The 27,418-nt window shown below is 37.7% G+C and overlaps 1 protein-coding gene across 1 annotated transcript in view; it reads right to left on the reverse strand.

Annotated features, from left to right (window-relative positions):
- LOC126285093 (trichohyalin-like) overlaps nt 1-27,418 on the reverse strand; it is a 189,180-nt gene that overhangs the window by 79,604 nt on the left and 82,158 nt on the right. Inside the window, exon 6 of the mRNA XM_049984417.1 lies at nt 7,989-8,090. Within this exon, the coding sequence (XP_049840374.1) occupies nt 7,989-8,090 (102 nt within the window). The remainder of the gene's footprint in view (nt 1-7,988; nt 8,091-27,418) is intronic.

Consider the following 27,418-nt stretch of genomic DNA (forward strand, 5'->3'; position numbering starts at 1 on the left):
GAGCTACTGAGCGTCTCTCCTGCAGAGTCTTCCACTGGAGTTTATCTATCATCTCCGTAACGCTTTCGCAATTACCAAACGATCCCGTAACGAAGCGCGCCGCCCTCCGCTGGATCCTCTCCATCTCCTCTATCAACCCTACCTGGTGCGGATCCCACACTGCTGAGCAGTATTCAAGCATTGGGCGAACAAGCGTACTGTAACCTACTTCCTTTGTTGTCGGATTGCATTTCCTTAAGATTCTTCCAATGAATCTCAGTCTGGCATCTGCTTTACCGACGATCAACTTTATATGATCATTCCATTTTAAATCACTCCTAATGAGTACTCCCAGATAATTTATGGAATTAACTACTTCCAGTTGCTGACCTGCTATTTTGTAGCTAAATGATAAGGGACCTATCTTTCTATGTATTCGCATCACATTACACTTGTCTACATTGAGATTCAATTGCCATTCCGTGCACCATGCGTCAATTCGCTGCAGATCCTCCTGCATTTCAGTACAATTTTCCATTGATGCAACCTCTCGATACACCACAGCATCATCTGCAAAAAGCCTCAGTGAACTTCCGATGTCATCCACCAGGTCATTTATGTATATTGTGAATAGCAACGGTCCTATGATACTCCCCTGCGGCACACCTGAAATCACTCTTACTTCGATTGAGAATGACATGCTGCGTTCTGTTATCTAGGAACTCCTCAATCCAATCACACAATTGATCTGATAGTCCGTATGCTCTTACTTTGTTCATTAAACGACTGTGGGGAACTGTGTCAAACGCCTTGCGGAAGTCAAGAAACACGGCATCTAGCTGTGCAGCCGTGTCTAAGGCCCTCTGAGTCTCGTGGACGAATAGCGCGAGCTGGGTTTCACACGACCGTCTTTTTCGAAACCCATGCTGATTCCTACAGACTAGATTTCTAGTCTCCAGAAAAGACATTATACTTGAACATAATACTTGTTCCAAAATTCTACAACTGATCGACGTTAGAGATATAGGTCTATAGTTCTGCACATCTGTTCGACGTCCCTTCTTGAAAACGGGGATGACCTGTGCCCTTTTCCAATTATCATCTACCTTCGTAAATAAATTATTTAGCTGATCCGAAAGTTCGACTACTTTATCTGATAATGAACTAATTTTCTCCATGTGCCTTTCTGAACCAATTTTCAGAGTATCTACTGTGTCCTTTAAGTTTTCCTGAGTTTTTGCAAGTAGCGTAACCGAATCGTTAGATGCAACTGAGTCAGTTTTAGCCCTCAAGATCTCGTGATTTTCATGAACAATAGTTTGCAGTTCCTTTATGGCTGCTTCGTGATTCTGTAATGCATTTTCATGCCGCGAAAAAATAGGTTGAAAATGCTCACAAATTTGTGTTTTTACATCATTACAGATTTTTTGACATTTCGATTCAATGTTATGTAACTCAGTAGTTAAATCTTCACGTGTTTGTTCAAGTGTGGTGTCTAACTTCCGAAGATTTTGTTCCATTGTGTCTAACTTTTGAAGATTATGTTCCATTGTGTCCAACTGTTGCTGTGTTTGTCTCTGGTGTTGTTCCATTGTGTCTAACTTTCGAAGAGTTTGTTCCATTGTGTCTAACTTTTGAAGCTTTTGCTGTGTTTGTCTCTGATTTTGTTCCATTGTGTCTAACTTTTGAAGCTTTTGCTGTGTTTGTCTCTGATTTTGTTCCATTGTGTCTAACGTTTGAAGCTTTTGCTGTGTTTGTCTCTGATTTTGTTCCATTGTGTCTAACTTTTGAAGCTTTTGCTGTGTTTGTCTCTGATTTTGTTCCATTGTGTCTAACTTTTGAAGCTTTTCTCCCATTTGTTGCATTAATTGTAATTACAGTGCACTGGTGTCTGAAACATGTTCCTTAGTGCTATTCGGCAATGCATTTGAACTGGCAATATTCGCAGTTTGAAAAACAGAAAGTGTGTCTTGACTTATCTGAGAAAACGGTGAGGACGCAAAACCTGGATCTACAGTGTTTGCAAGATTGTGTCCTGTCATTTCGGAATCCTGAGGCGAGCTGTTGCCGACCGATCGATCGATAATGCTTCCCTGTACACTAACTGTTTCACTGCCTACACCATTGTTTGCAACCCGCTCCATTTCCCTATTTACAATTACCAAATTACTACTTTGAACATTAGTTAATTCATTACATGGTGGCGCTAACACACTGCTTTCGTCTTCACTGTCATTTCTCAGTTTACTTTGGAGCCTAGTATTAAGTTTTTCACACGCCATTATTGTCACAATATTTCACACGACAACAAAGAAAAGGACAATTTGAAGAGCAAAATAAGAAAACACATTAACATAGCACTGAAAATAATAACTAGTTAATTGCAAGCGCAGCTGAGAAATACTTGGTGCAAATTTACATGCGTGCCACACCTGTTTTACTGTATAACAATGAAAGACTGTAACTACAAAGGAGATTCTGTCTACAATTACGCGCTAGCAATAAACAAAATCTACACTAATTACACAAACTACAAGAAAAAAATCAGAAGACTCCAGTGAGGTATCCTCGGCTAAGGGTCGACATATGAAACGTCCCCTAAGGAAAATTATACAAGATTGTGCTTAAACTGAAACACAATATTTTTGGCGCAACGGAGTCTGACTTTCAATAATACCTACAAATGAATGGCCCTGACTAACATTATCCTATTCCTTTCACAGATCACTTACCTCACAAAAATCTTCGTTACTCGAACTACTGCAATACAGCGAGCGCCACTACTGCCAGCTAAATAAAAGATTCAAACTACTGAAGGCACTAACTACTGATAGGCATAGTTAGCAAATGAAAGATTTTGATAGAGAACAAACAATGTATTTACCTTAATAGTTTTCAAAAGTCATTATATATATATATATATATATATATATATATATATATATATATATATATATATATATATCAGTCCATGATATCCAATACTATAAATTTACTCCTTCTGATGGACACACGTCCAGATCGCCCGCTCTCAAAATTCCGCCATCTCTCTCCCCACGTCCACCACTGCTGGCGGCTCACCTCCAACTGCGCAACGCTACGCGCTCTTAGCATCCAGCTGCCGCTGCCCAACACTACAATGGCAGACAACAATGCAAACCAGCCACAGACTGCACACGGCACAGCCAGTGATTTTCATACAGAGCGTTACGTGGTGGCGGCGTTACCAATAAAAAAACCTAAACAGCCTACTTACAACTCGTCCTTCACCAGTCAGAATTTTCAGTATGTTGTTTGTGGTACTGCTCCTGCCTCTGTAGAAAAGTAGAAAAGTATCCGACTACACCAACTACACCAACTAATCCCATTATTCCATGGTTTTTGGTCTCTGTCGACTGAGCTATTACACGTTCGGCATAGTCGGCTATTTTGGGAACTGCGGTGTTAAAAATGAGGCATGGCGGGTGGTACTTTACTATAAATTTCTATCCTGAAAACAGAAAAACTCGCTCCAAACAATGACCTATAATCGGTAAGCAATGGAATTAAATGCAAAGTGTTATTTAACTAGACTCACTGATCGGAGTACGTAAAATCTCTCTCTAATTATCAAATTAATGAAATATTTTCCCCAAGAACATGGCATCTCAAAAACAATGAGTTCAGGACATTATTTTCTTGAATTATGGACCGTGTTAAGGATCACAAAAATGTTGTTTTTTTTTAGTCATAGACAAGATTAGATAGTAATAAATACATTGATTGATAAACTTAACTAGCATCACTGAGTAAAATTAATTAGGGTTGCCGAAATAGAGGAAGGATTTCTGCGAATTTCCACCTGATGAAATGAATGGGTAACGGAATCTAACAATACAAAAGTAATAATGGTTTGGGATTGTGGTCCCCTAAACTTGCAAGTATTGTGTTAAAAATGGTTCAACTACATACGTGAACAAACTCCTGCGTGAAATTAGTCTGCCTAAGCTGAAAGGATCTCACCTGCACCCAACACTCGCTGCAAGACAGGTGATACAACGTGCACTGCATTGTCTCGGAAGTAATCTCGAACGGACAGCTGGTTGCTGCGGAACTTGCCCAAATAGGCTACCCGTAGCCGGCGTCTTTGTTCGACAGCTCTACTGGCCATTGTCCTTTTTGTACGACGCCCACGGACGGAGTCATTACTCTCCAGTTCCCACGGCCGTAGTGTCTTTATTGCACACCACATGCATCCTTTCCGTTTTCCCTGTAAAATTTCTACATCATTCCGCGTGGAGCAATTAGAAAGATATGTCAGAACACCAACGCAAGGGTTGTTCCGCATCTCTGTACCAATCGCACAAGTTCTAGATTCAGAAAGTCCCCCCTCCCCCATACAGTTCTAAAGCATCGCTTCTAACACGGCATAGCGAGTACACAATCGCAGCCCGTCCTGTCTGTATTTTTTTCAGAGGGACTTTGTCTATTCGGGAGTGAAGGCGTTGCCGTTGGGGACGTATTGTCCAGCAGATTGTCATAAATACCCCCGCCCCTCCCCACACACACCTATAAAAAAAGCTGTCGCTCACTCCCAGACGTACTCAGATGGTCACCGAAGTTCTGTGTACATGATCATACCAAAGTGAGTGAGTGATGTTGACGACTGACATCTCCATGTGCTGAATTTTAGGTGGATATTACTGTAGTGCCAGATGAAGTATCCAATCATCTACCGAGGACTTCGTCTCCAGAGCAAGTTGCGGACACCTTACAGACGTCTTGGCACCTTCACACCACTGGGTCTCCCTCTGAGTGACAACCTCTTGCTGATAGCCACTTCCCTAGCGGCTCCAGGTTTGAATCTGGGCTGGGGTGGGCCAGCCTCACTATCGCTGTACACCAGTAACTGAGGGCTTCCATCGTTGTTGATCACCACCTTCAGCTTCAAGCCTACTGGATGTTACTGTCTTAACACTGCGTGTCCTTGAAACTTTTCTGGCAGATTAAAACTGTGTGCCGGAAGGAGACTCGAACTTGGGACCTTTGCCTTTCACGGGCAACTGCCCTAACATCTGAGCTACCCAAGCACGACTGACTCCCCGTCCTCACAACTTTACTTCTGCCAGTACCTCGTCTCCTACCGTTTCCTAGCTTATGGTGAGAAGTAGTCTTACCATTATCAGAACATCCTAGCATGTGTCCAACCTACGTGAAATGCTGCGGCGTTCCCATCTGTACTGCTGTGCAATCCATGTGGCACAACAACGCTGCGGGTTGCCTACATGCCACGCAACCTCTCTGCACGAGAAAACAGTTTTGCAGCAGTTCCACCAGGCGGCCCTAGCAGCGCAACCAAGGGTAGCGATCCGTGGACGATCACAAATCAAAAAAAGTTTTGCATCACCCCAGTTCCCAGAACTCCTGAAGATGGACGTTGACTGTAGATGTTGTATCAAAGAGACAGTTCTTTTGACTTTCCAGAGATGTCACTAAACCCGCCCAAAGATGTAAACAACCATGCATGAGTAGCGCCTATTAGACGGAGGGTGTCCTATAGCCAATCAGTTCCAGTCATTCCACCAGGAAGGAGGGACACGGAACGTGTTGTCTGTAGTTCAACCATGCCTAGACTGTCAGTAGTGCAGTTCAATCACGTCCGCATTGTAACTTTGCCAGGAAAGGCTCTCAACAAGGGACTTGTCCACGTTTCTCGGAGGAAACCAAACCGATAATGTTTGGACATGGAGGAGATACAGAGCGACAGGAACTGTCGACAACATCCCTCGCTCAGTCCGCCCAATGGCTACTACTGCAGTGGATGATCACTACCTACGGACTATGCCTCGGAAGAACCCTGACAGCAACACCACCATCTTAAATAATTCTTTTCGTGCAGCCATAGGACGTCGTGTTACAACTCAAACTGTGCCCAGTAGGCTGCATGACGCGCAACTTCACTCCCGACGTCCATGGCGGGGCCATCTTTACAACCATGAAACCATGCAGTGCGGTACGGTTGGGCCCAACAACATGCCGAATGGACCGCTCAGGATTGGCATCACGTTCTCTTTACCGATGAGTGTGGCATATGCCTTCAACCAGACAATCGTTGGAGACGTGTTTTGAGGCAACCAGGTCACGCTGAAAGCCTTAGACACATTGTCCAGCGAGTGCAGCAAGGTGGAAGTTCCCTTCTGTTTTGGGGTGGCATTATGTGGGACCGACGTACGCCACTGGTGGTCATGGAAGGCATCTTAACGGCTGTACGATACGTAAATGCCATCTCCTGACCGATAGTGCAACAATATCGGCAGCATATTAGCGAGGCATTCGTCTTCATGGACGACAATTCGCTACCCCCTTCGTACACATCTTGTGAATGACTTCCTTCAGGATAACGACATCCCTCGACTAGAGTGGCCAGCATGTTCCCCAGACATGAACCCTATCGAACATGCCTGGGATAGATTGAAAAGGGGTGTTTATGGGCGATATGACCCACCAACCACTCTCCGGGATATACGCCGAATCGCCATTGAGGCGTGGGACAATCTAGACAAGCAGTACCTTGATGAACTTGTGGATATTATGCCACGACGAATACAGACATGCATCAATGCAAGAGGACGTGCTACTGGGTATTAGAGATACCGGTGCTTAGAGCAGTCTGGACCACCACCATTTTTTCCCAATAAATTGTATTTTTTTTTTAAATTTGTGATTTTAGTGATGCCTATGGCGGATTCTTTAGCGGCAACGAGGCTTATTTAAGACTTACGTGTGCGCCGATAGCACTTGTTAGGAACTTGTGAGTGCCTTCCTCGAGCAAATACTTCGTGTGGTCCGTGGCTGAAACCTTGGATATGACTTCACAGGTTCTGATCACCCTGTAACACTTGCAGCACGCTATTCAAACCATGACGGACAGGGTGGCCGCATTGCCTACTGCGTCGCCAGAGGTTTCCAGGCGTCTCTCCCGGATAGTGGGGCAACTGCACTGTGCGGGTGTAGCAACAGATCTTGGGTTCACAGCATCTCTGGTAATAAGCAGCAGCATGCATTATTGTTAGCTTATGCCAGGTCTGAGTTGTATGAGCCGGTAAAACACCTGAACCCGGATGCTGAACCTCACAGCCTCCCTTAAGAACAGAACAAGCTCAGTTCATGGCCTTATTTTGACTCCCAGGTGTACGTCCCCGCAGCCCACAATATTTTTTTGAGCTACCACAAATTCGTTGGACAATCTTACAGGCAGTGGACTGCCCAGTTGCAGGGCCTCTCGCGGGACTGTCATTTTGTGTGCCAGAATCCGTCCCGCCAAAGGTCTTATGCGGCCGCCTCAGCGAGGGAGGTGATACTGGTGCTCTTCCCGGACGACATACTCCGGATGGACTTGTTAAAATTGAAGGATCCCCGTCTAATTTCATGTTTGCCACTCATCGGAGCTTTTGAGCAGATGTTGCTTTCGGTGGCAGCGCTCAGTGAACGTGATATCGTTACTTTTGAAGTGGTCTATGGACTAAAACATGACGTCATTAAATGAATGAAAAACGAGACAGCAGCCTGCAGGGATGTGTCTTGTTACTGTGAACCAGCATGCATCGTTATTATGCGAATTGCGTCCTGGGTGTTTTTATATTTTCCAGGTACCAGAATCGTATTTTAAATAGCTTGAAGGGCAATCAGCGACTCGTACCAGACCAGTAGTTTTTCTGCACAGTTACAGTCCTTTTACGGAGGATCGTGAAGCTACTATTATCACCATGGAGCACAATACTTACCCAGAACCGTTTTGGAACTTGTCCATTTCCACACACGCATTAGACCTTAATGGATATCTCTTCCGAGCTTCATCGTGGACATTTCATGTCATTAAACAGTGTTAACAGGAATACACGCTGTGAAATTCCGAATGAAGCAGGGGTAAAGTACAGGAAGCGGAAGGTTGTTCAACTTACACAGAAACCACACACAGCTGGTAGATAATGCGCAGTTTACTTACTTGGCGTGCCTCGACCGATCCTTACCTCTCCAGCTTCCATCAGTTCTTTCTCAAGAGTTTCAGCGATCGCGACTGGGTCTCCAGCAACCTGTGGTTCCGTACGCGACGACGCGGACGTGGACGCTGCCTGCACAAGAGACATTCATGTACCACATTAGTGCTTGAAAGATAAGCGTAATCAAAACTAAAATCACTTTTCGCAGATCGCGTGTAGGGAGACTAGACAAACTGATTGAAATGATTCAGCTGGTAGCCTCTACGAGCAGCGTTCAATATCAAACTTCTTGGCAGATTAAAACTGTGTGCCGGACCGAGACTCGAAGTCGGGACCTTTGCCTTTCGCGGGCAAGTGCTCTACCAGCTGAGCTACCCAAGCACGACTCACACCCCGTCCTCACAGCTTTACTTCTGCCAGTACCTCGCGTCCTACCTTCCAATCCTTTCTTTCAGTAGTGCTAGTTCTGCAAGGTTCGCAGGAGAGCTTCTGTAAAGTTTGGAAGGCAGGAGACGAGGTACTGGCAGAAGTAAAGCTGTGAGGACGGGGTATGAGTCGTGCTTGGCTAACTCAGATGGTAGAGCACTTGCCCGCGAAAGGCAAAGGTCCCGAGTTCGAGTCTCGGTCCGGCACACAGTTTTAATCTGTCAGGAAGTTTCATATCAGCGCACACTCCTTTGCAGAGTGAAAATCTCGTTCGAGCGTTTAATATCCTTCACCGTGTGAGCCCACCAGCACTTGGTGAGACATAGAACGGTAAATCCAAGAGAAACAAAAAGCGTGTAGCGAGTTTCTAAATGTTGCAAAATTTCCAGTATCTACCAGAAGTGAGTGAACAGAGTGTAAATTTATCAAATTTTCATAATGTTTTGTCATATTTATTTGTTTCAACTGTCAGGCCCTCTCTTACATCGCACGCGTGTTTTACACGTACAGGACTTTTTTGTATCATACTAGTAAAGCGATAATGATTATTTTAATATGCTAAACGGAATTAAAAGTGTTTTCAGACAAGATTTAAGTATAATTGATCACAATGTGAATAACAGTACTAATCAAGAACTAGTAGCGTTAATATCAATTGCGAAACGACGAATGTCTGGTACGAAAGGAGGTTACATAGTTGTAATGTGGTATGCAGTGCGTACAGGGCAAAAGTAGACATTGTTGTTGACTGAATAGTGCTGTCTTAATTGTGTATTAAAGCTGAAAATTGTTAATGTTTGTATCACTGCCCTTTCTGATTTATTGGCGTTCTCTACTGTACAGGTAAATAACCACAATGGCTATAACAATTGCTACACCATGATCGAACTACAGGTGTGGGAAATTTTAGTGAACTCTAATATGTTGATAAATATCTTACAGAAGTAAGAAATATGTCTGAAAAGGTCGTGAGCATAATCATTGTTTGGAGGGGTCTTTCCACTCCGATCGTATCTGAGCTAGGAATGTGGACTGACATTTTCTCCTTCATCCCGGACCAATGGCTATTTGCATAGCCATTCGAACATCTAACTGTAGCTACGTTACATTATATTAGGCAAGGTTTGAACGATGAACCAGAGCCAGCGACGAGGAAAATTGTGAGAATAGACTAATTCGCTTTGTGAAAGGTTTATCTGGGCTGAAATCAATGCTCAACTTTGTGTCTTGGTCGTTAAGTTTTTTTCAAAAACATTCGCATTAAAACTGTAAAAATAATTTGTATTAGGTATACGTTTTTGTCTTCTTTTCGTTATTGGAATATTTCTTGATGAAACGGAAAACCTAAAATAATTCAAGTAATTAATTCAAATTAGTTTAATCCACTTCAGCCTCTAATACCAACATTTTTAGCACTAATTTTCAACTACTCTTGTGTTATTGAGAGTCCAAATAGGAACAGGCAAATTATGTGATATAATTAAATTAATTAATTCATTTCTACTCAGTCAGTTGCAAATAGTAACATAATTTTTTCTACAAGAAGCACAAAGTTGGCAATCGTGAGTTGCCCAATTTTACACTTCTGTTTAAGAAAAAAAATTATAAAGTAAATTTAAATTGTGTTTTATTATTTTTAACATTTTCTTGAGTACATCACTTACATGAATATTGGTTGTTAGATTAAGGTTTTGAGGAAAACTACCTAAATCTTTAATTTCTTGTGAACCAACACATTTTTAAGTGTGTTGTTGGTGGCCTGTTGTTCATCATTTCTCATTGATAACAATATTTGTGGATGTTCTTCATTTAGAATTCATTTTAAATGATTTTTATAATAATATAAGAAACATTTTTCCATTCACACAAAGAATTTGTTAACATCTATATCTACAAGTTGGCAGCAGGAAAATTGTACTACAGTCAGCCTCAAATGCTGGTTCTCTAAATTTCCTCAGTAGCGATTCACGAAAAGAACGCTTCCTTTCCTCTACAGACACCCACCCGAGTTCCTGAAGCATTTCTGTAACACTCACATGATGATCAAACTTACCAGTAACAAATCTAGCATTTTGTTAGCTTCTAAATACTCTTCTGTGATAATCATTTATACATTGTCTGCACATTTCTCTGTAACCAACTCTTCTGTACTTCTCTGAAGAAAAGTTATCATTTGACTTCCCAGTTTTGCTGTATTTATACAATTTATTTCATTAGGAAGAAGTAAAATTCTATAGCTTTTGCAATATATCTTTTATTGTATTTTTTACCTCAGGTATTAATGCTGATGGTTTGTTGTGATGAATGACAAATAAACATAAATCAGCTGTACTAGCTCAATCTACGTTTTGTGTGAATTCATTACATTCAAAGAAAGTATACACTAGAAAAGTTACAACAATCCATTATTGTACTGAAACACAGAATATACTCCTGTAAGCAATCCACATAACCATCTGTTTATGGTGCCACACATTTTATTTTTGAAACTACTGTCACCAGCTCTGCTTGCATAAAACCATTAAAATATATATATGTTTTACCTGACTATTTGTTTACTACACATTTTAATTTAAAATCTTGATACATCCTGCATAAAATAGTGGTAATGAACATCCTGTGATAAATTGTAATAAATTCTCATTTATCATATATATGAAATTGTCATCAAATAATGCAAGTTCACCATTTGGTCATTGACACATTTTATCTATGTTACGGTAAAAATGTTAACCGATCAGTAATTAATTGAGATTTACATCATAACCCATTCCACACCCACATCTGACAAAAAACCTCATTTAATACCATTCACAAATAATATGATCGAACCATTTAATCTGATATATATTCAACTGGTTCAGAAAATACTAATGGATTTCTTTTTTGTAATCAGTGGCGGTGTTGTTGTCAGTGTCTTTGTAGCTTAGAAGTTTTGACTAACATTTTCATCTTGAGTTATTCTAAAAGTGAAAAATTATAGTATTGATATATTACTACACCATCAATATCTGTTGCTGTAAACCTAATGTATGACCATTTTCACAAACCAAAACTTCAAACAGATTTGTTTGCTATTTTTTATACTCACATCAGAATGTACCACATTCATTTTTGTTCATTCTTTTGGATTGGTATTTATACTTGGAAAAAATGCATGACCCAACACATTCCCTTTTCTGTCTGGTCCTTTGCACAATGATGAGTATTATTTCAAAATTATGTGCTCATCTTTTACTTGTAATTAAAGTACCAGATGTTTTCCTATTATGAAAAACACAGAATATCAATATATTTTTGTCCTAAACGAAATACTACCTCTGTTACTTCTAATACCTTATTTGCTCCCTTATACTGCCATTTTACATTTTTCTTATCCCATTTATAACAATTTCTTCCAGAACCAGTACTTACATCTCTTACATCAGATCTGGGTCTTAATATATAATTTATTTTATATTGTCACTTAGTTCATCATTAATCTCAAGATCGTGTGTTAACTGAAATAAAGTTCATGATTCTCTTAATACACCATCACTGTTGTTGGAATATTCAAAACACCTAAATCATTTAATAATTTATTGCTTTCCTCTTTCTATTTCCAACTAGTATTTTCATAAACCTTTTCACATACACTTAAAATTTTGTATAATTAAAAATGTATATCTGTAATGAAATTTATTGTTATTAGTTGGAGCTGATCATAGATATTATCAATAAAAAACTTACATATAAATATATGCAAATGTTCATTATTGATTAAAAGAATAAACCATGGTTTGGTGCAAATCAAGTTTCTAACTAGTTAGGATGTGCCCATCCCAGGAAACCAATTAAAGACCATGTTAAACAAATATTTTTCCACTTTGGTCTTACCTAAATATGTAAAAAATTCGTCAAAATGTGTCGATGAACATGGTCTATATTCTTCAGTTAGCAGACCCACGATTTGAGGATGAGGATGACTAACTTCAACATAAATCCATAAACTTGGAGAATATAAAATAAAAGAAATGTATTAAAGCCTAGTAATCCACTTAGAAAATTTAATTAAGTTTGGAGAAGATTACATACAAAACCTACATGTAATAATTCACAGAAATAGTACACTAGTTTAGGAACAGGACAATAATTTAAAAACAGTATGAGGAAGAAACGGAGAAATCGATATATTGCAACCTTATGTTGATCCCAAAACATTCTATCACAATTGAAGACCAACTTTTGTTCTTTTAAAATTACCTGATGCAAAATTTTATTATAATTATTATGTATTTAGAGAATAAAGAAGAAGTTTACAGAGGCAATTGTATGGAATTGAAAATAGACATCCCAATTTTGGAGAAATTTTAAGATTGTGATATAATACAAGTTCAATAAATTTATATCAAAGAATGAAAGAAAAGTTACGAATTGTTTACTGGGAGAGTTATTTTAATCTCGGCTATGATTACACAGGTAAAAGGTTAATTAAAGATATGCTCAGACTTTGTCACAGCCTTAGACTCCTTCAGCTCTCGCTGCATTAAAATTGAGTGATCCTATAAATTTTTAACAACATTTCTACACACTCTACAAGAAGAAAGATCTACTAGCCATTTATCAATATATTCTTCACAAAACACTTGATTACAATTTGTTATTACAAATTGACAATTTTCATCAATTTAGCAAATAGGACAATCACCTTCTGTAGTAGATAATGTTTCATAAGGTTTCATTAATTTTTGTATGAAAGGTTGTAATAAATTTTGAGAGCTTGAAATCTTATCCCAATTAATCTTATCTTTAAACCTGTTGTAAAACGTTTAGAGAAATCTTGATCACCTGGTACAAGATCCGAAATTATTTTATCTAGAAATCATCTCATAAATTTTCCAGATAAATTCTGAAATGGTGATATATTCTCCCAGTTTATTCTGTTTTGAAATTCCTTCATAAAATTATATCAGACAGTCCTCTGATAATTCAGGCCAATATATATTCTCCTCAAATTTTCTCACTAAATCTTCTGATATTATTTGAACATGTGACGTATATTGCCAACTCTGAAATACTCTTTTGGCATTTTCAGATATATTTTGTCAATATAATGTAGTATCACAACTTATTTTATTTTGAAATTCTGTGATAAAATGTTCTGGTAATCCATGACAAACTGAAATTCTCTCACAAAAATTTTAGACAACTTTTTGTACTTGATATGTTTTTCAAACTAAGTTATCTTTAAATTCTCTCATAAAGGAATCATAGCGTGTAGGCTTTCACGGCCGGCATCGTCAGTAGTTAAAACTTCCGGGCTGAGAGGCCGTGGTCGAACAGTAGAACTTCTTCTCCCTGACGTTTCGTTGCCAGCTGTGGACAACATCTTCCGAGGCGAGTCTACGACTGGCTACCAAGCCGCGGAGGTCCTGTATATATAGAGCGGGTAGAGGGCACCACCACTCGTCACGTGATGTCAACAGTAAAACTATCTCTGACTGGCGTCATTACTCTCCATCGAAGGTAATCGATTGTCACATCTTTGATGCAAGGTTGATCGCCATATTTTATCTAACTTCAAACCTTCTTCTTTCTTGTTAAAATTATTGTGGTGTTTAAAAATCTCTATCGCCTCTCTATACATACGTGCATGATAATGCGATGTCTTAGCCAGCACGCTTGTCTCGCTAAATTTTATCTCATGGTCTCCGTCTTCGAAAACATGTTCTGCTACAGCTGACTTATCCGTGTGTCCCAATCGGCAGTTCCTCTTGTGTTCTGTCAGGCGAGTATTGATACTTCTTTTAGTTGTTCCAATGTAAACTTTCCCGCAACTACACGGAATTTTGTAAACACCCGGAGTAGCTAAAGGGTGTAGTGCATCCTTCGCCGATCTTAAACATTCACTAATCTTCTTAGTTGGTCTGTAGATTGTTTCAATTCTAAACTTGGCTAGCACTTTTCCGATACGGTCCGTAATATTATGGATGTAAGGAAGAAAAACTTTCCCTGCTGAAGGTTGTTGTTTTTGCATGTTTTCGGACATTTTCTTCCTAGGGTGGAGTGCACGATCTATCTCCTTATCAGTATATCCATTTTTCCGAAAAACTGTCCGCAAATGATTTAGTTCCTCTTGTAAATACGCTGGCTCACAAATTCTATTGGCCCTGTCCACCAGTGTTTTGATGACACCTCTCTTCTGCCTGGGATGATGATTTGAACTCTTATGAAGATAACGGTCGGTATGCGTATCTTTTCTGTATACTTTGTGACCAAGAGTACCATCTGCTCGTTTAATTACTGAAACGTCCAGAAAATTAATCTGTCCATTACTCTCTGTCTCCATGGTAAATTGAATTTTTGAATTAATGCTGTTCAAATGCTTCAGAAATTCGTTCAGTTGCTCTTCTCCGTGATTCCATATCACAAAAGTATCGTCCACATACCGATACCACTTCAAAGGACTTTTTCTGGCTGACTGAAGTGCCTGTTGCTCAAAAAATTCCATAAAAATATTAGCAGCGACTGGACTTAGGGGGCTACCCATAGCCACTCCATCAATTTGTTCATAGAACTCATTATTATACTGGAAATAAGTCGTAGATAGGCAGTGCTGGAACAAGGCTACTATATCAGTAGGAAATATGTCAGATATGTAAGCCAGAGTTTCGTTCACCGGAACCGTAGTAAACAAGGATACAACATCAAAGCTAACAAGGATATCACTGGGGCTTATAGTAATCCCCTTCAGTTTTTCGATGAAGTGCATGGAGTTCTTAATATGATGATCAGTCTTTCCGATAAACGGTTGTAGCAATGAGGCAAGATATCTAGCCAACTCTTGAGTAGGGGATCCTATAGCACTCAAAATCGGCCTAAGAGGGACATTTGGTTTATGTACCTTAGGTAACCCATATAATCTAGGAGGGAATGCTTCCGTTTTACAAAGATCTTTTTTATCTGCTGCAGGAATAGAAGACTTTTTTATTAGTTGGTTAGTAGCTGTCAACACTTTTGTTGTAGGATCTTTGTTCAGCTTCCTGTAAATGGTAGGATCCAAAAGATCGTCGATCTTCCTGTGGTAATCCTCACTCTTCATCAACACTGTAGCGTTTCCCTTGTCAGCGGAAAGTACAATAATACTCCTGTCCTCATTGATCTCCCGTAATGCCTTCTTTTCTCCTTGGGACAAATTACTGCTAGGTGGCTTAGTTTTACGTAATATCCTTGCTGTCTCCATCCTAACTTCATCCGCAGTGTGTGATGGTAACAACCGAATCCCCGCCTCTATATTAGCTACAATATCTTCCGTTGGAACCTTCATTGGAGTAATTGCAAAGTTTCCTCCTTTTGAGAGAACAGAAATTTCATCCCTCGATAATTCTTTTCCGGACAAATTTACAACCGTTCGGGAGTTGTCTATTACCGGCGTTTCCTGTCTATTCCTCTGTAGATTATCAAACTTTTTCTTCTGCCTATTAGAGGAAACTTCTGCAGTACGTTCCATAGATCTAAATGTTAGCCCATCCACCTTATTCCAGTCACAAACTTGCATCGTATTACTAATAAATAGATGTAGATTTAATAATTGACTGCTGGTTACCGCTAGTCCCCGACGTGTTTGATGGATCCGTTCTCGTAGAAATGCCAGTTCCATGCGTGCATAAATACGGGTAGCTTGCGCTGAATGGAACAATCTTCTCACCTTCAGAAACTTCGGAACTGTACCGGTGTCACGGCAACGTAGCAAGAAAGTGAGCGAACACAGCTGCTGAGCCTTCTTCTTACGTAGACCCTCCAATCGTCGTACCATAACCGACATGTCCTCCCCGTAGAGGCGTCGAATCATAGCGTGTAGGCTTTCACGGCCGGCATCGTCAGTAGTTAAAACTTCCGGGCTGAGAGGCCGTGGTCGAACAGTAGAACTTCTTCTCCCTGACGTTTCGTTGCCAGCTGCGGACAACATCTTCCGAGGCGAGTCTACGACTGGCTACCAAGCCGCGGAGGTCCTGTATATATAGAGCGGGTAGAGGGCACCACCACTCGTCACGCGATGTCAACAGTAAAACTATCTCTGACTGGCGTCATTACTCTCCATCGAAGGTAATCGATTGTCACATCTTTGATGCAAGGTTGATCGCCATATTTTATCTAACTTCAAACCTTCTTCTTTCTTGTTAAAATTATTGTGGTGTTTAAAAATCTCTATCGCCTCTCTATACATACGTGCATGATAATGCGATGTCTTAGCCAGCACGCTTGTCTCGCTAAATTTTATCTCATGGTCTCCGTCTTCGAAAGCATGTTCTGCTACAGCTGACTTATCCGTGTGTCCCAATCGGCAGTTCCTCTTGTGTTCTGTCAGGCGAGTATTGATACTTCTTTTAGTTGTTCCAATGTAAACTTTCCCGCAACTACACGGAATTTTGTAAACACCCAGAGTAGCTAAAGGGTGTCGTGCATCCTTCGCCGATCTTAAACATTCACTAATCTTCTTAGTTGGTCTGTGGATTGTTTCAATTCTAAACTTGGCTAGCACTTTTCCGATACGGTCCGTAATATTATGCATGTAAGGAAGAAAAACTTTCCCTGCTGAAGGTTGTTGTTTTTGCATGTTTTCGGACATTTTCTTCCTAGGGTGGAGTGCACGATAAGGAGATACAGGCATTGACATACATCAATGGGCACAGATGAAAATGTGTACCCCGACCGGTACTTGAACCCCGGATCACCTGCTTACATGGCAGATACTATGTCCATCTGAGCCACCGAGGACACAGAGGATAGCGGGACTGCAGGGATTTATTTCTGGAACGCCTCCCGCAAAACCCACATTCTCAACGTATTGTCCTGCACTACATTCGTATGTCAACTCCTGTAAGCAGCTAAGGGTGTTCATTTCATTATAACTTTATTTAAGTGTTCTCTTAAATGTTTCAACAATGGATGCTTTTCAATTCAATATAGCTGAAGCGTGAATAATATTATATTTTTTCATAAGTACTTCAAAATCTTTATGATAATATTCTTTATCACGATCTGTTTGAAAAGTTCTTGAAAACTTTGCCTTAAAATATTTTCAAAATGTTCTGACATATTTTTATGGGTCTCACCTTTAACAGCTAAAGCCCAAACAAATTTTGGAAAACCACAAATTACGTTTATTTATAGCCCTTATTTATTTTTGAAATTCCTTTTTAAGTTATCAAAATCCATCTCTACCAGATAAGCTCGACAAAAATTATCCATACCAAGTGTAACAAAATTTTTTCATACAATGTAAGCTTTCACAGCTTTACGTGTCAGCATCGGCTCGACGATTTGAAGGAATGCGCAAGAAGAAAGCACAACAACTGTGTACCCTCGCCTTCCTGTTACGCTGCAGGGACTCTTCGATGGTTCCGAAATTTCTGAAGGTGAAGAGGATGTTTCGCTCGGCCCAGGCACATCGTATTTACAACCGTATAGAGTCTGCAATGCTACATGACAGGATTCATCAGACGCGGCGGGCACTGGCGGTAACCAGCAGTAAACTTTTTCATCTCCACTTGTTTCTTAGGAATACTATGCAGTGTGGTGATTGGAATAAGATTGACAGTCTAACATTCAAAACTATGGAAGTTAGTGCAGAAATATTAGCAAATAGGCAGAAGAAGAAGTTCAATAATTTACAGAACATTTCTGGAGGTTAAATTGAGGACAATTCTCGAACTGTTATTAACCTGTCTGATAAAGATTTGTCGAAAGTTGAAATTTCTGTACTAGCGAAAGGAGGCAATCTTGCTGTGACGCCCCAAAACGTATCCACAGAGGATACTGTAGCAAATATTGAGGCCGGTATCCGTCAGCTGCCACAGCAGTCCGCTGACGTAATTAGGATGGAAACAGCTAGGATTTTACGTACATGTAAGCCATCTAAAAGTAATTTGTCGCAGGCTCAAAGGAAGGCGCTGAGGAATATAAAAGGAGATAAAAACATTATTGTTCTTAATGCAGATAAGGGTAATGCCACCATCATACTGAACAGTGAGGACTATCATGGAAAAATTAATGATATTTTGGTTCCCTCCAATTACAAAAAACTTCAGAAAGATCCAACTAGTAAGATTTTAAGAATGACAAATCAACTGGTGCAAGCATCTTCATTTGGCTCCGACGATAATTAGCTACTTTGTAAAACAGAAGCGTACCCACCTAGACTTTATGGTTTACCCAAAGTTCATAAACCTGGGATTCCGTTGAGGCCAATTGTCAGCGCTATAGGCGGACCAACACACGAATTAGCTTGACACCATGCCTCAATGCTGCAGCCTTATGTTGGTAGGATGGACAGTCATATTAAAAATTCAGCTCATTTCATTGACAGGCTAAAGGAAACGACCATGGGCCTGGATGATATCCTCATCAGTTTTGACGTTGTGTCGTTATTTAGCATGATTCCGGTAAACAAAGCTATCTTACGCTTAGCGGATATTTTTCCTACCGATATTGTGGCATTATTCTGACACTGCCTCACCACAACCTACTTTCAATACAATAATAACTTTTATGAACAGATTGACGAAGTGGCTATGGGCAGTCGTCTCAGTCCTGCTGTGGCTAACTTATTTATGAAGATTTTTGAACAACAGGCGCTGCAGATTGCCAGTAAGAGACCAGCCGGATGGTATCACTATGTCGATGATACGTTCGTAGTATGGACACACGGAGCAGAGGAGTTGGATGCCTACCTGACACATTTAAACAGCATTAATCAGAAAATCCAATTCACTATGGAGACGGAAAGGAATAGGCAATTGAACTTCCTGGATGTGTCTGTCATTAAACGATGGGACGGAACGTTGGGCCATAAGGTGCATAGAAAGACCACACATACTGATCGTTATCTACACAAAGAATCAAACCACCACCCTAGACAAAAAAGAGGTGTAATGAAGACTTTGGTAGACAGGGCGTACAAACTTTGTGAACCTGTTTATTTAAAAGATGAGATTGAACATCTACGCTCAACTTTCGTGAAGAATGGCTATTCTAACAAGGATATAGATCGATCACTTCGCTCTAGGCAGAGAATAAGGAGTAACGACGAACAACAGTCATCCAAGAGCAAAGTTTTTCTTCCGTTCATTAGTAAGGTCACAGACCGCATTGGGAAACTTATAGGCAAGTATGGGGTGGAAACTATTTTCAGACTCACCACTAAAATGAAAGAATTTTTAAGGTCGGCAAAAGATGCTTGACACCCTTTGGCTACACCGGGGGTATGTAAAATTCCTTGTAGTTGTGGACACGTTTACATCGGTACCACAAACAGAAGCGTGAACACCCGTCTTGTTGAACATAAGAGGAACTGCCGCCTGGGTCACACGGATAAATCGGCCGTAGCGGAACATGTTTACCAGGAAGGTGATCATGAAATAAAATTCTGCGAGAAGAGCGCCATATCAAAAACCTCGCATTATTATGCACGTTTGTATAGAGAGGCTATCAAGATCGATTAACATCATAATAATTTTAACAGCAAAGACGAAGGTGTTAAACTGGATAAAATTTGGATGTCAGCGTTGCACTGCAAGAGTGACGATCGATTAGTTTCAATCGAGAATGTTGGCATTACCAGAGACAATCTCATAGCCAACGCCACGTGATCGACAGTGGCGCCCTCTGTACTGCCTATATAATCAGCGCTTCCTCGAGTTCTCTTCGCAGTTCGCCGCCTTACCTCCGAGTATGTCTCCCACAGTCGGAGTCGAAACGTCAGGAGAGAGTTTTATACTTCTACCACGGCCTATCAGCCCGGAAGTTTTAAGTGAAGATGTAACAAAATTATTCATTTAAAAAATTTTCTTATTGTTTTATCTAATCCATATGTTCTTCATGCTTATTTAAGCAGCAACTGTTGAAATGGCGTTTGGATTGCATCATGTCACCTACAAATCTTTTTTAACAAATTTACTTTTTTTAGTTTTACATATTGCACAAATCGCTACAACTCTTTGTCTTCTAGTACCTAGTTGTTCTATTTGGATGATGTGCTTCAGTAAATTTTTTACATGACAGTCTGAAGGGGGATTAGGTTACTCATTTACATAAGGTTAAATTTCTCTAAAAACATATTATTAAACTTCTGGAACGATTTTAACCTTATCTTTAATTTCACAGTTAGAAAATTCGATTTATGCAATAGTTTTAATGATCAGTTAGCACTAGCTGTTTCATAAAGATTATAAAACATACTTAACAAGAGATCAGAATCACTAAATAATATGTGTTTTTCTATAATTTTACCAGTAACAAAAAAATTTTTAGCATAGATACATACTCAGTCATAAATATAAATTCAATTATATGTTTGTCACAAGCTTTACTTTTCAATTCATTAAACTGAAATACACATAACTAAAAGTTTCATTGATATCATTTATCTTCTCATGATACTCTTCCAAAGTACTACCACCAATTATATTTTTTTTTATTTAATTGTGTTAGACTGTTTTGTATTCAGCTTTTAGTTCTTCTTTGTAGATATAGCTGCTGAGCTGCATTACAATACTTGGGTGTTCAGTTTTGTAATAAGAGTGTTTAGTCACAGACTACACTAAGCTTCAGCTACCACTAACTCATTTCCTAAATATATCTGGTAATTGTATCATTACACAGGCCAACGATGGAAAAACTTTTTTGCTGAAAATCCTTATTTTTATGTTGTTTAGAGTGGGAAATCCAAATATGATGCTTAAAAAACGGTATCACCCACGATTTCTTCACATTTTACAGCTGAATTTATTGAATTAATCGAGTTTTTAAAAAATTTAAGAGATTTTATACATTTAAAATAATTTAAAAACGTGGTGTAATGGATATATACGACGTTGGGAGCACTACTGATAAACATTTGCATGAAGAAAGGGTCAATTCTATTTTTATGTGAAACAATGTGTTTTGCACATTGTCAATCTGACCCCACTTTTCCATTCCCTTCACATGTGCTCAGTACAATGTCTAATTATGGTGGTAAAAACTCTGCTGACAGTTTTTGTTATGTATATGGTGAATCTGTGATTGAAAACACCAAATAAACATTACAGAATTTGTGAAAAACGTTTATCTATCATATTTTGGATATAAACTTGGTGATCAAATCTTGGGCACTGCATCAGGTATGTTATGTGTCTGTTGAAGATCAGCGAAAATGGTCCAAAATGGAGGAAAAAGCGTTTAAATTTGTTGTTCCTATGATATGGAGGGAGCCAAAAAATCATTCTGATAATTGCTGATTTTTCAGTGATGATATTACTGGTCACAATTCTAAAAACAAGAAGGTAATAAGCTATCCTATCCTTCAATCCGCCATCCGACTAGTAGGCCATGGTGTAGATTTGCCAGTTTCTAAACGACCAGATGATTTAAATTCTATTCCAACAGACATTTTTTCTTATGTACAGTCTGATTTAGATGAACCAGATGATGATGAATTCCATTGTAATACAGAAAAACCTTGAGCCAAAATTGTTTACTAAACCGAGCTTAACGAGTGGGTTAGGTATCTGGGTTTAACGATAGAAAAAGCTGAATTGTTTGGCTCTAGATTAAAAGAAAAGAATTTATTGGCAGTTGGAATTAGCATATACATGTATAGAAAGAGAGAGCAGCAATTTTCCAAGCTGTTTCAACAAGAAGGTGATTTAGTGTACTGCTCAGTCTAATGAATGAGTTTGGTGTTGAATAAAAAAAGGAAGACTGGACACTGTTTATTGATTCATCCAAAACTAGTTTAAATGCTGTTTTATTGCACAATGGTAACAAGTATGCATCTCTACCTGATTGACATTCTGTACATATGAAACAAAGCTATGAAAAACCTAGAAATAGTGCTAAATAAAACAGGCTATTCTGCTCATGGTGGGATGATATGTGGCGATGTAAAAGTAACATGCATGCTCCTTTGTCAGCAAGGTAGCTTTATGAAATTTCCATGTTCCTTGTGTGAATGGATCAGTAGGAGTAGGAATCTACAGTGGTGCAGAAAGAACTGGCCTGTGAGGGAATCCTTAAAACCTGGTGAGAAGAACATTCTACACTAAAACCTTGAGGATCCAACAAACATACTCTTACCACCTCTACATACGAGGTTAGACCTAATGAAACAGTTTGTAAACGCTTTGCCTAAAGATGGACTATGTTTTAAGTATCTCTGCCTTTCAGAAGCTAAACTGAAAGAAGTCGTCTTTGTTGGTTCTGACATTAGGAAATTGATATTTGATGTTAACCTTGTATCCACACTGATCTTAAATAAGTAAATGACTTTGGGTATCATTCAAGCTAGTCGTTATAGAGTTCTTAGAACATCGAAAAGACCCAGAATATGTTTCTATTATAGCTACAATGTTAAAGAAGTTTAAACCTTTAGAGTGTTTAATGAGGCTGAAAGTTAAGTTTTTGAACAGTCACCTGGATTACTTTCCCGACGATATGGGAGATATTAGTGAGGAGCAAGGAGAGAATTTTCACCAGGACGTTAAAGTGATGAGAAAACGCTACCAAGGCCACTTGAACACCAACATGATAGGGGACTACTATTAGTCACTTCACCCAGGTCACCAAGTGAGTCACCATAGAAAAAGCTACACAAGAAGCTTCAAAGAAAAAAAAGAAAGAAAATACAAACCAATTCCAGCTGACAAGTGAAACCTCTATTATCAGTATCATTGTTGTAAGTAGCTTACTGTAAATACAAACCATGCCTATGTCATAACAAAGCATTTCATTAATTTCCCCATTTACTGTATAGCATACGATTTTTATGGTTGATTTAAAAAAAGTCTAGATTTGGATTCACCTCATAAAAATCTATAAAGATCAGCTATCAAAGTAAAAAAAAGTTTTTTAAAAAAGAATTTTCGCTGCCATACCATTACAGAATATTTTATATCTACCCTGCCTACTACTTTTAAAATCTATATAACTTTTACATATTTTAAAAACGTTACTTAATTCATTTTGAAATTGCTTAGTTACAATCTCTGTTTGATTTTTATTGTGTATATGTATTATAAACATAACTTATATTGTTGCTGAACTGCTTAATTAAATACTTTGTTTTTGAATTTCTTTTTTTAAAATTTGAATATCTTTCGTTTTTCATTCCAATTCTAATCTTGCAGCTGCTAAGTTCCACAATACCCATTTATTAAACTGGAAATAATATTAAAATTGTGACAGCTTACACTGTATTTAGACTTCATCTTATAACTCTCTGATATCAGTTTTAAGACAAATATACACAATTGGCCACAAATTACTACATTAAAATTAAGTATTCATTGTCCATTATATTACAGTTTACTTGAGCCAAGATTTTTAACCAATAGTTCAGGAATATTTCCAGCAAACAAATCCAATACAAATTTTTTACCTTTATTCTTATAATAACAGATCCAATGAGTGCCAGCATGATCAGATGTATCTAAATTAACTATTCCATGTTCAAATTCTGTAGGATGATTAGATAATTCATCAGTCATAAAACACAATGTAAGTGTTTAATATTAAATTCTTAACAAGTTTTTCTTCATCAAAATTATTTAGTGCATAAGAATATAATTCCGTTATTGTTTATAAATCTTCCTTTATTCTTCTTAATAGCTAAATTCTTATTCATTACCATGGCTAAATTATGTCTTTTTGTTGTTCTAATTCTGCATTATTTTTTTCCATGTCGATTACGGATTTTGCAATACCAGTTGAATCTCCAGCTAGTCAACCATTAGTTGCTAGACATCATAATGCTGCGAAAGTAATGCAAGAAAAACACTTTCATCTCATGTTAGCCCTGAAACTTATTTTGTTTTCGAAGAAATTCATTATTTTTTACAACATGAATGTCTAGTGTAAAGATTCAATTTCGATGTGTTTTCTTTCTCTCCTTTTCCATACACCAGTTAAAATTATTAATAGTTTTTAATTGCTCTTTATTGAGTTTAATTACAATTCCTTTTGGTTCAGTCCTGCCACTAGGTAACAAAGTATGATCAATTTAAAGTTATTCGCCTATATAGAAAAAAATTATATAGACAGATAAAATTATAATTTAAATAATGTAAAATTATCTTATTTAAAAATTGATAATATTAATGTAGTTCAAAAAATTTATAATGCCCATTTATTTTCATCAACAACAATGTCACCAACATCTGTAGCAGTCTCTATCTAGTTTTTGTTTCCATACATTATTCCTCTAACTGTTGTTCCTGCTACTTTTACGTGATATGATGAATCTGTAGCATACATTCTCTCTTTTGCGGCTAACTGAAGTTCTTTACCAGGCTGATACCTAGATTCGAAATATTTATGATCCCTGTAATCTATATCACGTTGTTTACAAGCTCTGTCGGATGCATTTTGCCTCAATTGCAACATGTTAGTATTTCATATAGTTTAGCAAAAGATCCATAGAACTCACATGCTACTAGATGCATCTCTGGCGTTGGTTACTTATTTAAAGCCCATTTACTAACACTTCCTCATTTTTTTCACTTTTTCATAATGTGTGTGGTAAGTTATTCAAAAGTGTGATCAAATATGAAATTCCTTCTGCATTGTTAATAATAAAATCACTATGTTTATTCAGTAATATATGAGTTATTTCAACTTTTTCATTACAATAATTGTTATATCCAGATAATTCTTTAGCGTGAACTACAGGTAATCTGTCGATTCAATCACTAACATCGTTCATCCAAACTTATTCAATTAGTTTTTCTGTATATTTCTTTACTGAACATTCACCTAATTTCTCATTTACTTCTAGACAATCTGTATTTGATTGTAATTGTCTTAATTTTGCGAATTTTTTATCATACTATTGTGTTTAATATCTCTATTTAATTTTATTGTATTTGGATTCTTTTCAGAAAAATAGTGTTTTCAAATAAAATAAGATATCCGCAAAATTTGGGAAATCAAGACATAAAATTTTCACTCATATCATCTATACAAATATGTTTTGTGTTACCAAGTTCATTAGTCCATCTGTACTTTCATATTCCATTCTATTGATCGTTAACTCAGCTCCCTCACATTATTTAAAGGTAACAACAAGTCTCAATCCAGAAACAGTGTCTTCACTATGGTTGATATACTTTAACATTCCTTTGCTTATATTTATTTTTTCAACATCACCTCAATTTATTTGTTAACAGCACCCTGAGCTGGAGCTTTCTTTTCTTCATCTTTAGCACTTTCTTTGTAGTTTCTCAATGCATTCTGTAGTTTTGATTTATTTTAAGTATGTGAAGGACTATGTCATTGTTTAGTTTGTTGTATATCTCCAAATTCTTCTTGATAGTGAGAGTAAGGAAAAATTAGTTTTTCAACTTCTCAGTTTTCTTCAGTAGCTTTGAGCACACTACTTCCTAATTCTTCAATTCTTTCTCTAACTTCTTCAGTTGCATCACCAACAAGTTTATCTCCTTTTTTATATTTTTTTGTATTCTCTTCCTGGTCCTTTCTTTCTTTTTCTAAATTCTTCGAATAAATCTTCAATTTTTTCTGTTTCATTTAGTTTTCTTCTGGGTCTTATTTCAATATCATTTACTAAGCTTAAATAAATTAGTGAAATTTTATTTTTAAGATTTATGTTGTTAATAAATATGGATTTATAAAAAATAATGATATAATGCTTTCTCATTTTCCCATTATCAAAAAATAGAAACTACATCTATCTGACACAGATTTGGATAATTTACTAGCCCATAAGCAATTCGCATAATGTTGACTAGTTTATTCTAATTTTTTAATATTCTGTATTATAATTAAGAACTTCTTTACATACATTTATCTGTTCAGATAAAGCACCATTATCATGATCTAATAGAAATGCAATATCATCTTTTAAATCGCTCACTTAATAAGGATAAACACCGTTAAGTTAGAAAACCTTTTATTCAACATCTTTATTTCCATTCATTGGTTTTCCTAATCATATCTATTGAAAGATCCAAACTGATCTTTCCAACGTTTACCATACATTTCTCTAAAATCATGAAACTTTAAATATCCAGCCATCAACTCACGATAAATATGATTTATATGTCTGAAAATATGTTAAAAATTTTGATTGCTTCTGAATAATTATTTAGATATTTTAGAATACATATGCATTAAATGAAAACAGTCTATTTGATTATCAGAACGAGATTTTCACCCTGCAGCAGAGTGTGTGCTGATATGACTCTTCATGACAGATTGAAACAGTGTTCCTTTTTTGAATGAATAAATTTTTCCAAGCTTTTAAAACTATCCTGGCTAACAGGAAATTCTATCGTTTCACTATGACAATATATATATTTTTTGTGTCACAGCTGGAGTTAGAAATGTGTGAAAACCAACGAGTACAACATTATTACAAGTTTCTCATATAAGTTAAATCAATCGTTTTTTCAGAACAGATGTATTACCACTCAGTTTGAATAGTCAACTTATGTACTATTAATAAAATTTTATTTACTTAAATGAAAACTGATTGGGAACCAGAAATAAGAATTCCAGTGCAGAATCAAAAATAAACATAATAAACCTAAAAAATTATGTTCAGTGTATGATAATAAAACCAACTGACTGGAAAAACAACATTAATGATTTCCAATTATATTTAGTTACAGGAATGTTAAATTGAAATAATATAAACCACTTGTATATTAAATGATAATTAATTGAAACCCTCAGTTGCCAACAGGTCTTGCTGATATACCTTGATGGGGATAGCTGAAATTGTGTGAACGGACTAGGACTCGAACAAGGGATCTGCTGCTTACATGACAGATACTCTATCCATTTGAGGACACAGACGAATAGCTCGACTGCAGGGATTTATCCTTTGCACAGTTCCCATGAGACCCACATTCCCAATTGTCCACAATCTACATATGTAATGTACCTAATAGATATTTGCCCATTCACTCATTACTTGTGCACACTAAGATGGTGATTCCCATAAGAGTTTGGGCAACCTGTGTGCATTGGCACATTTTCAGTAAAACCTGATGGAAGCT

This window comes from Schistocerca gregaria, chromosome 8, assembly GCF_023897955.1.
Source record: "Schistocerca gregaria isolate iqSchGreg1 chromosome 8, iqSchGreg1.2, whole genome shotgun sequence".
In the NCBI taxonomy this organism is placed as follows: domain Eukaryota; kingdom Metazoa; phylum Arthropoda; class Insecta; order Orthoptera; family Acrididae; genus Schistocerca; species Schistocerca gregaria.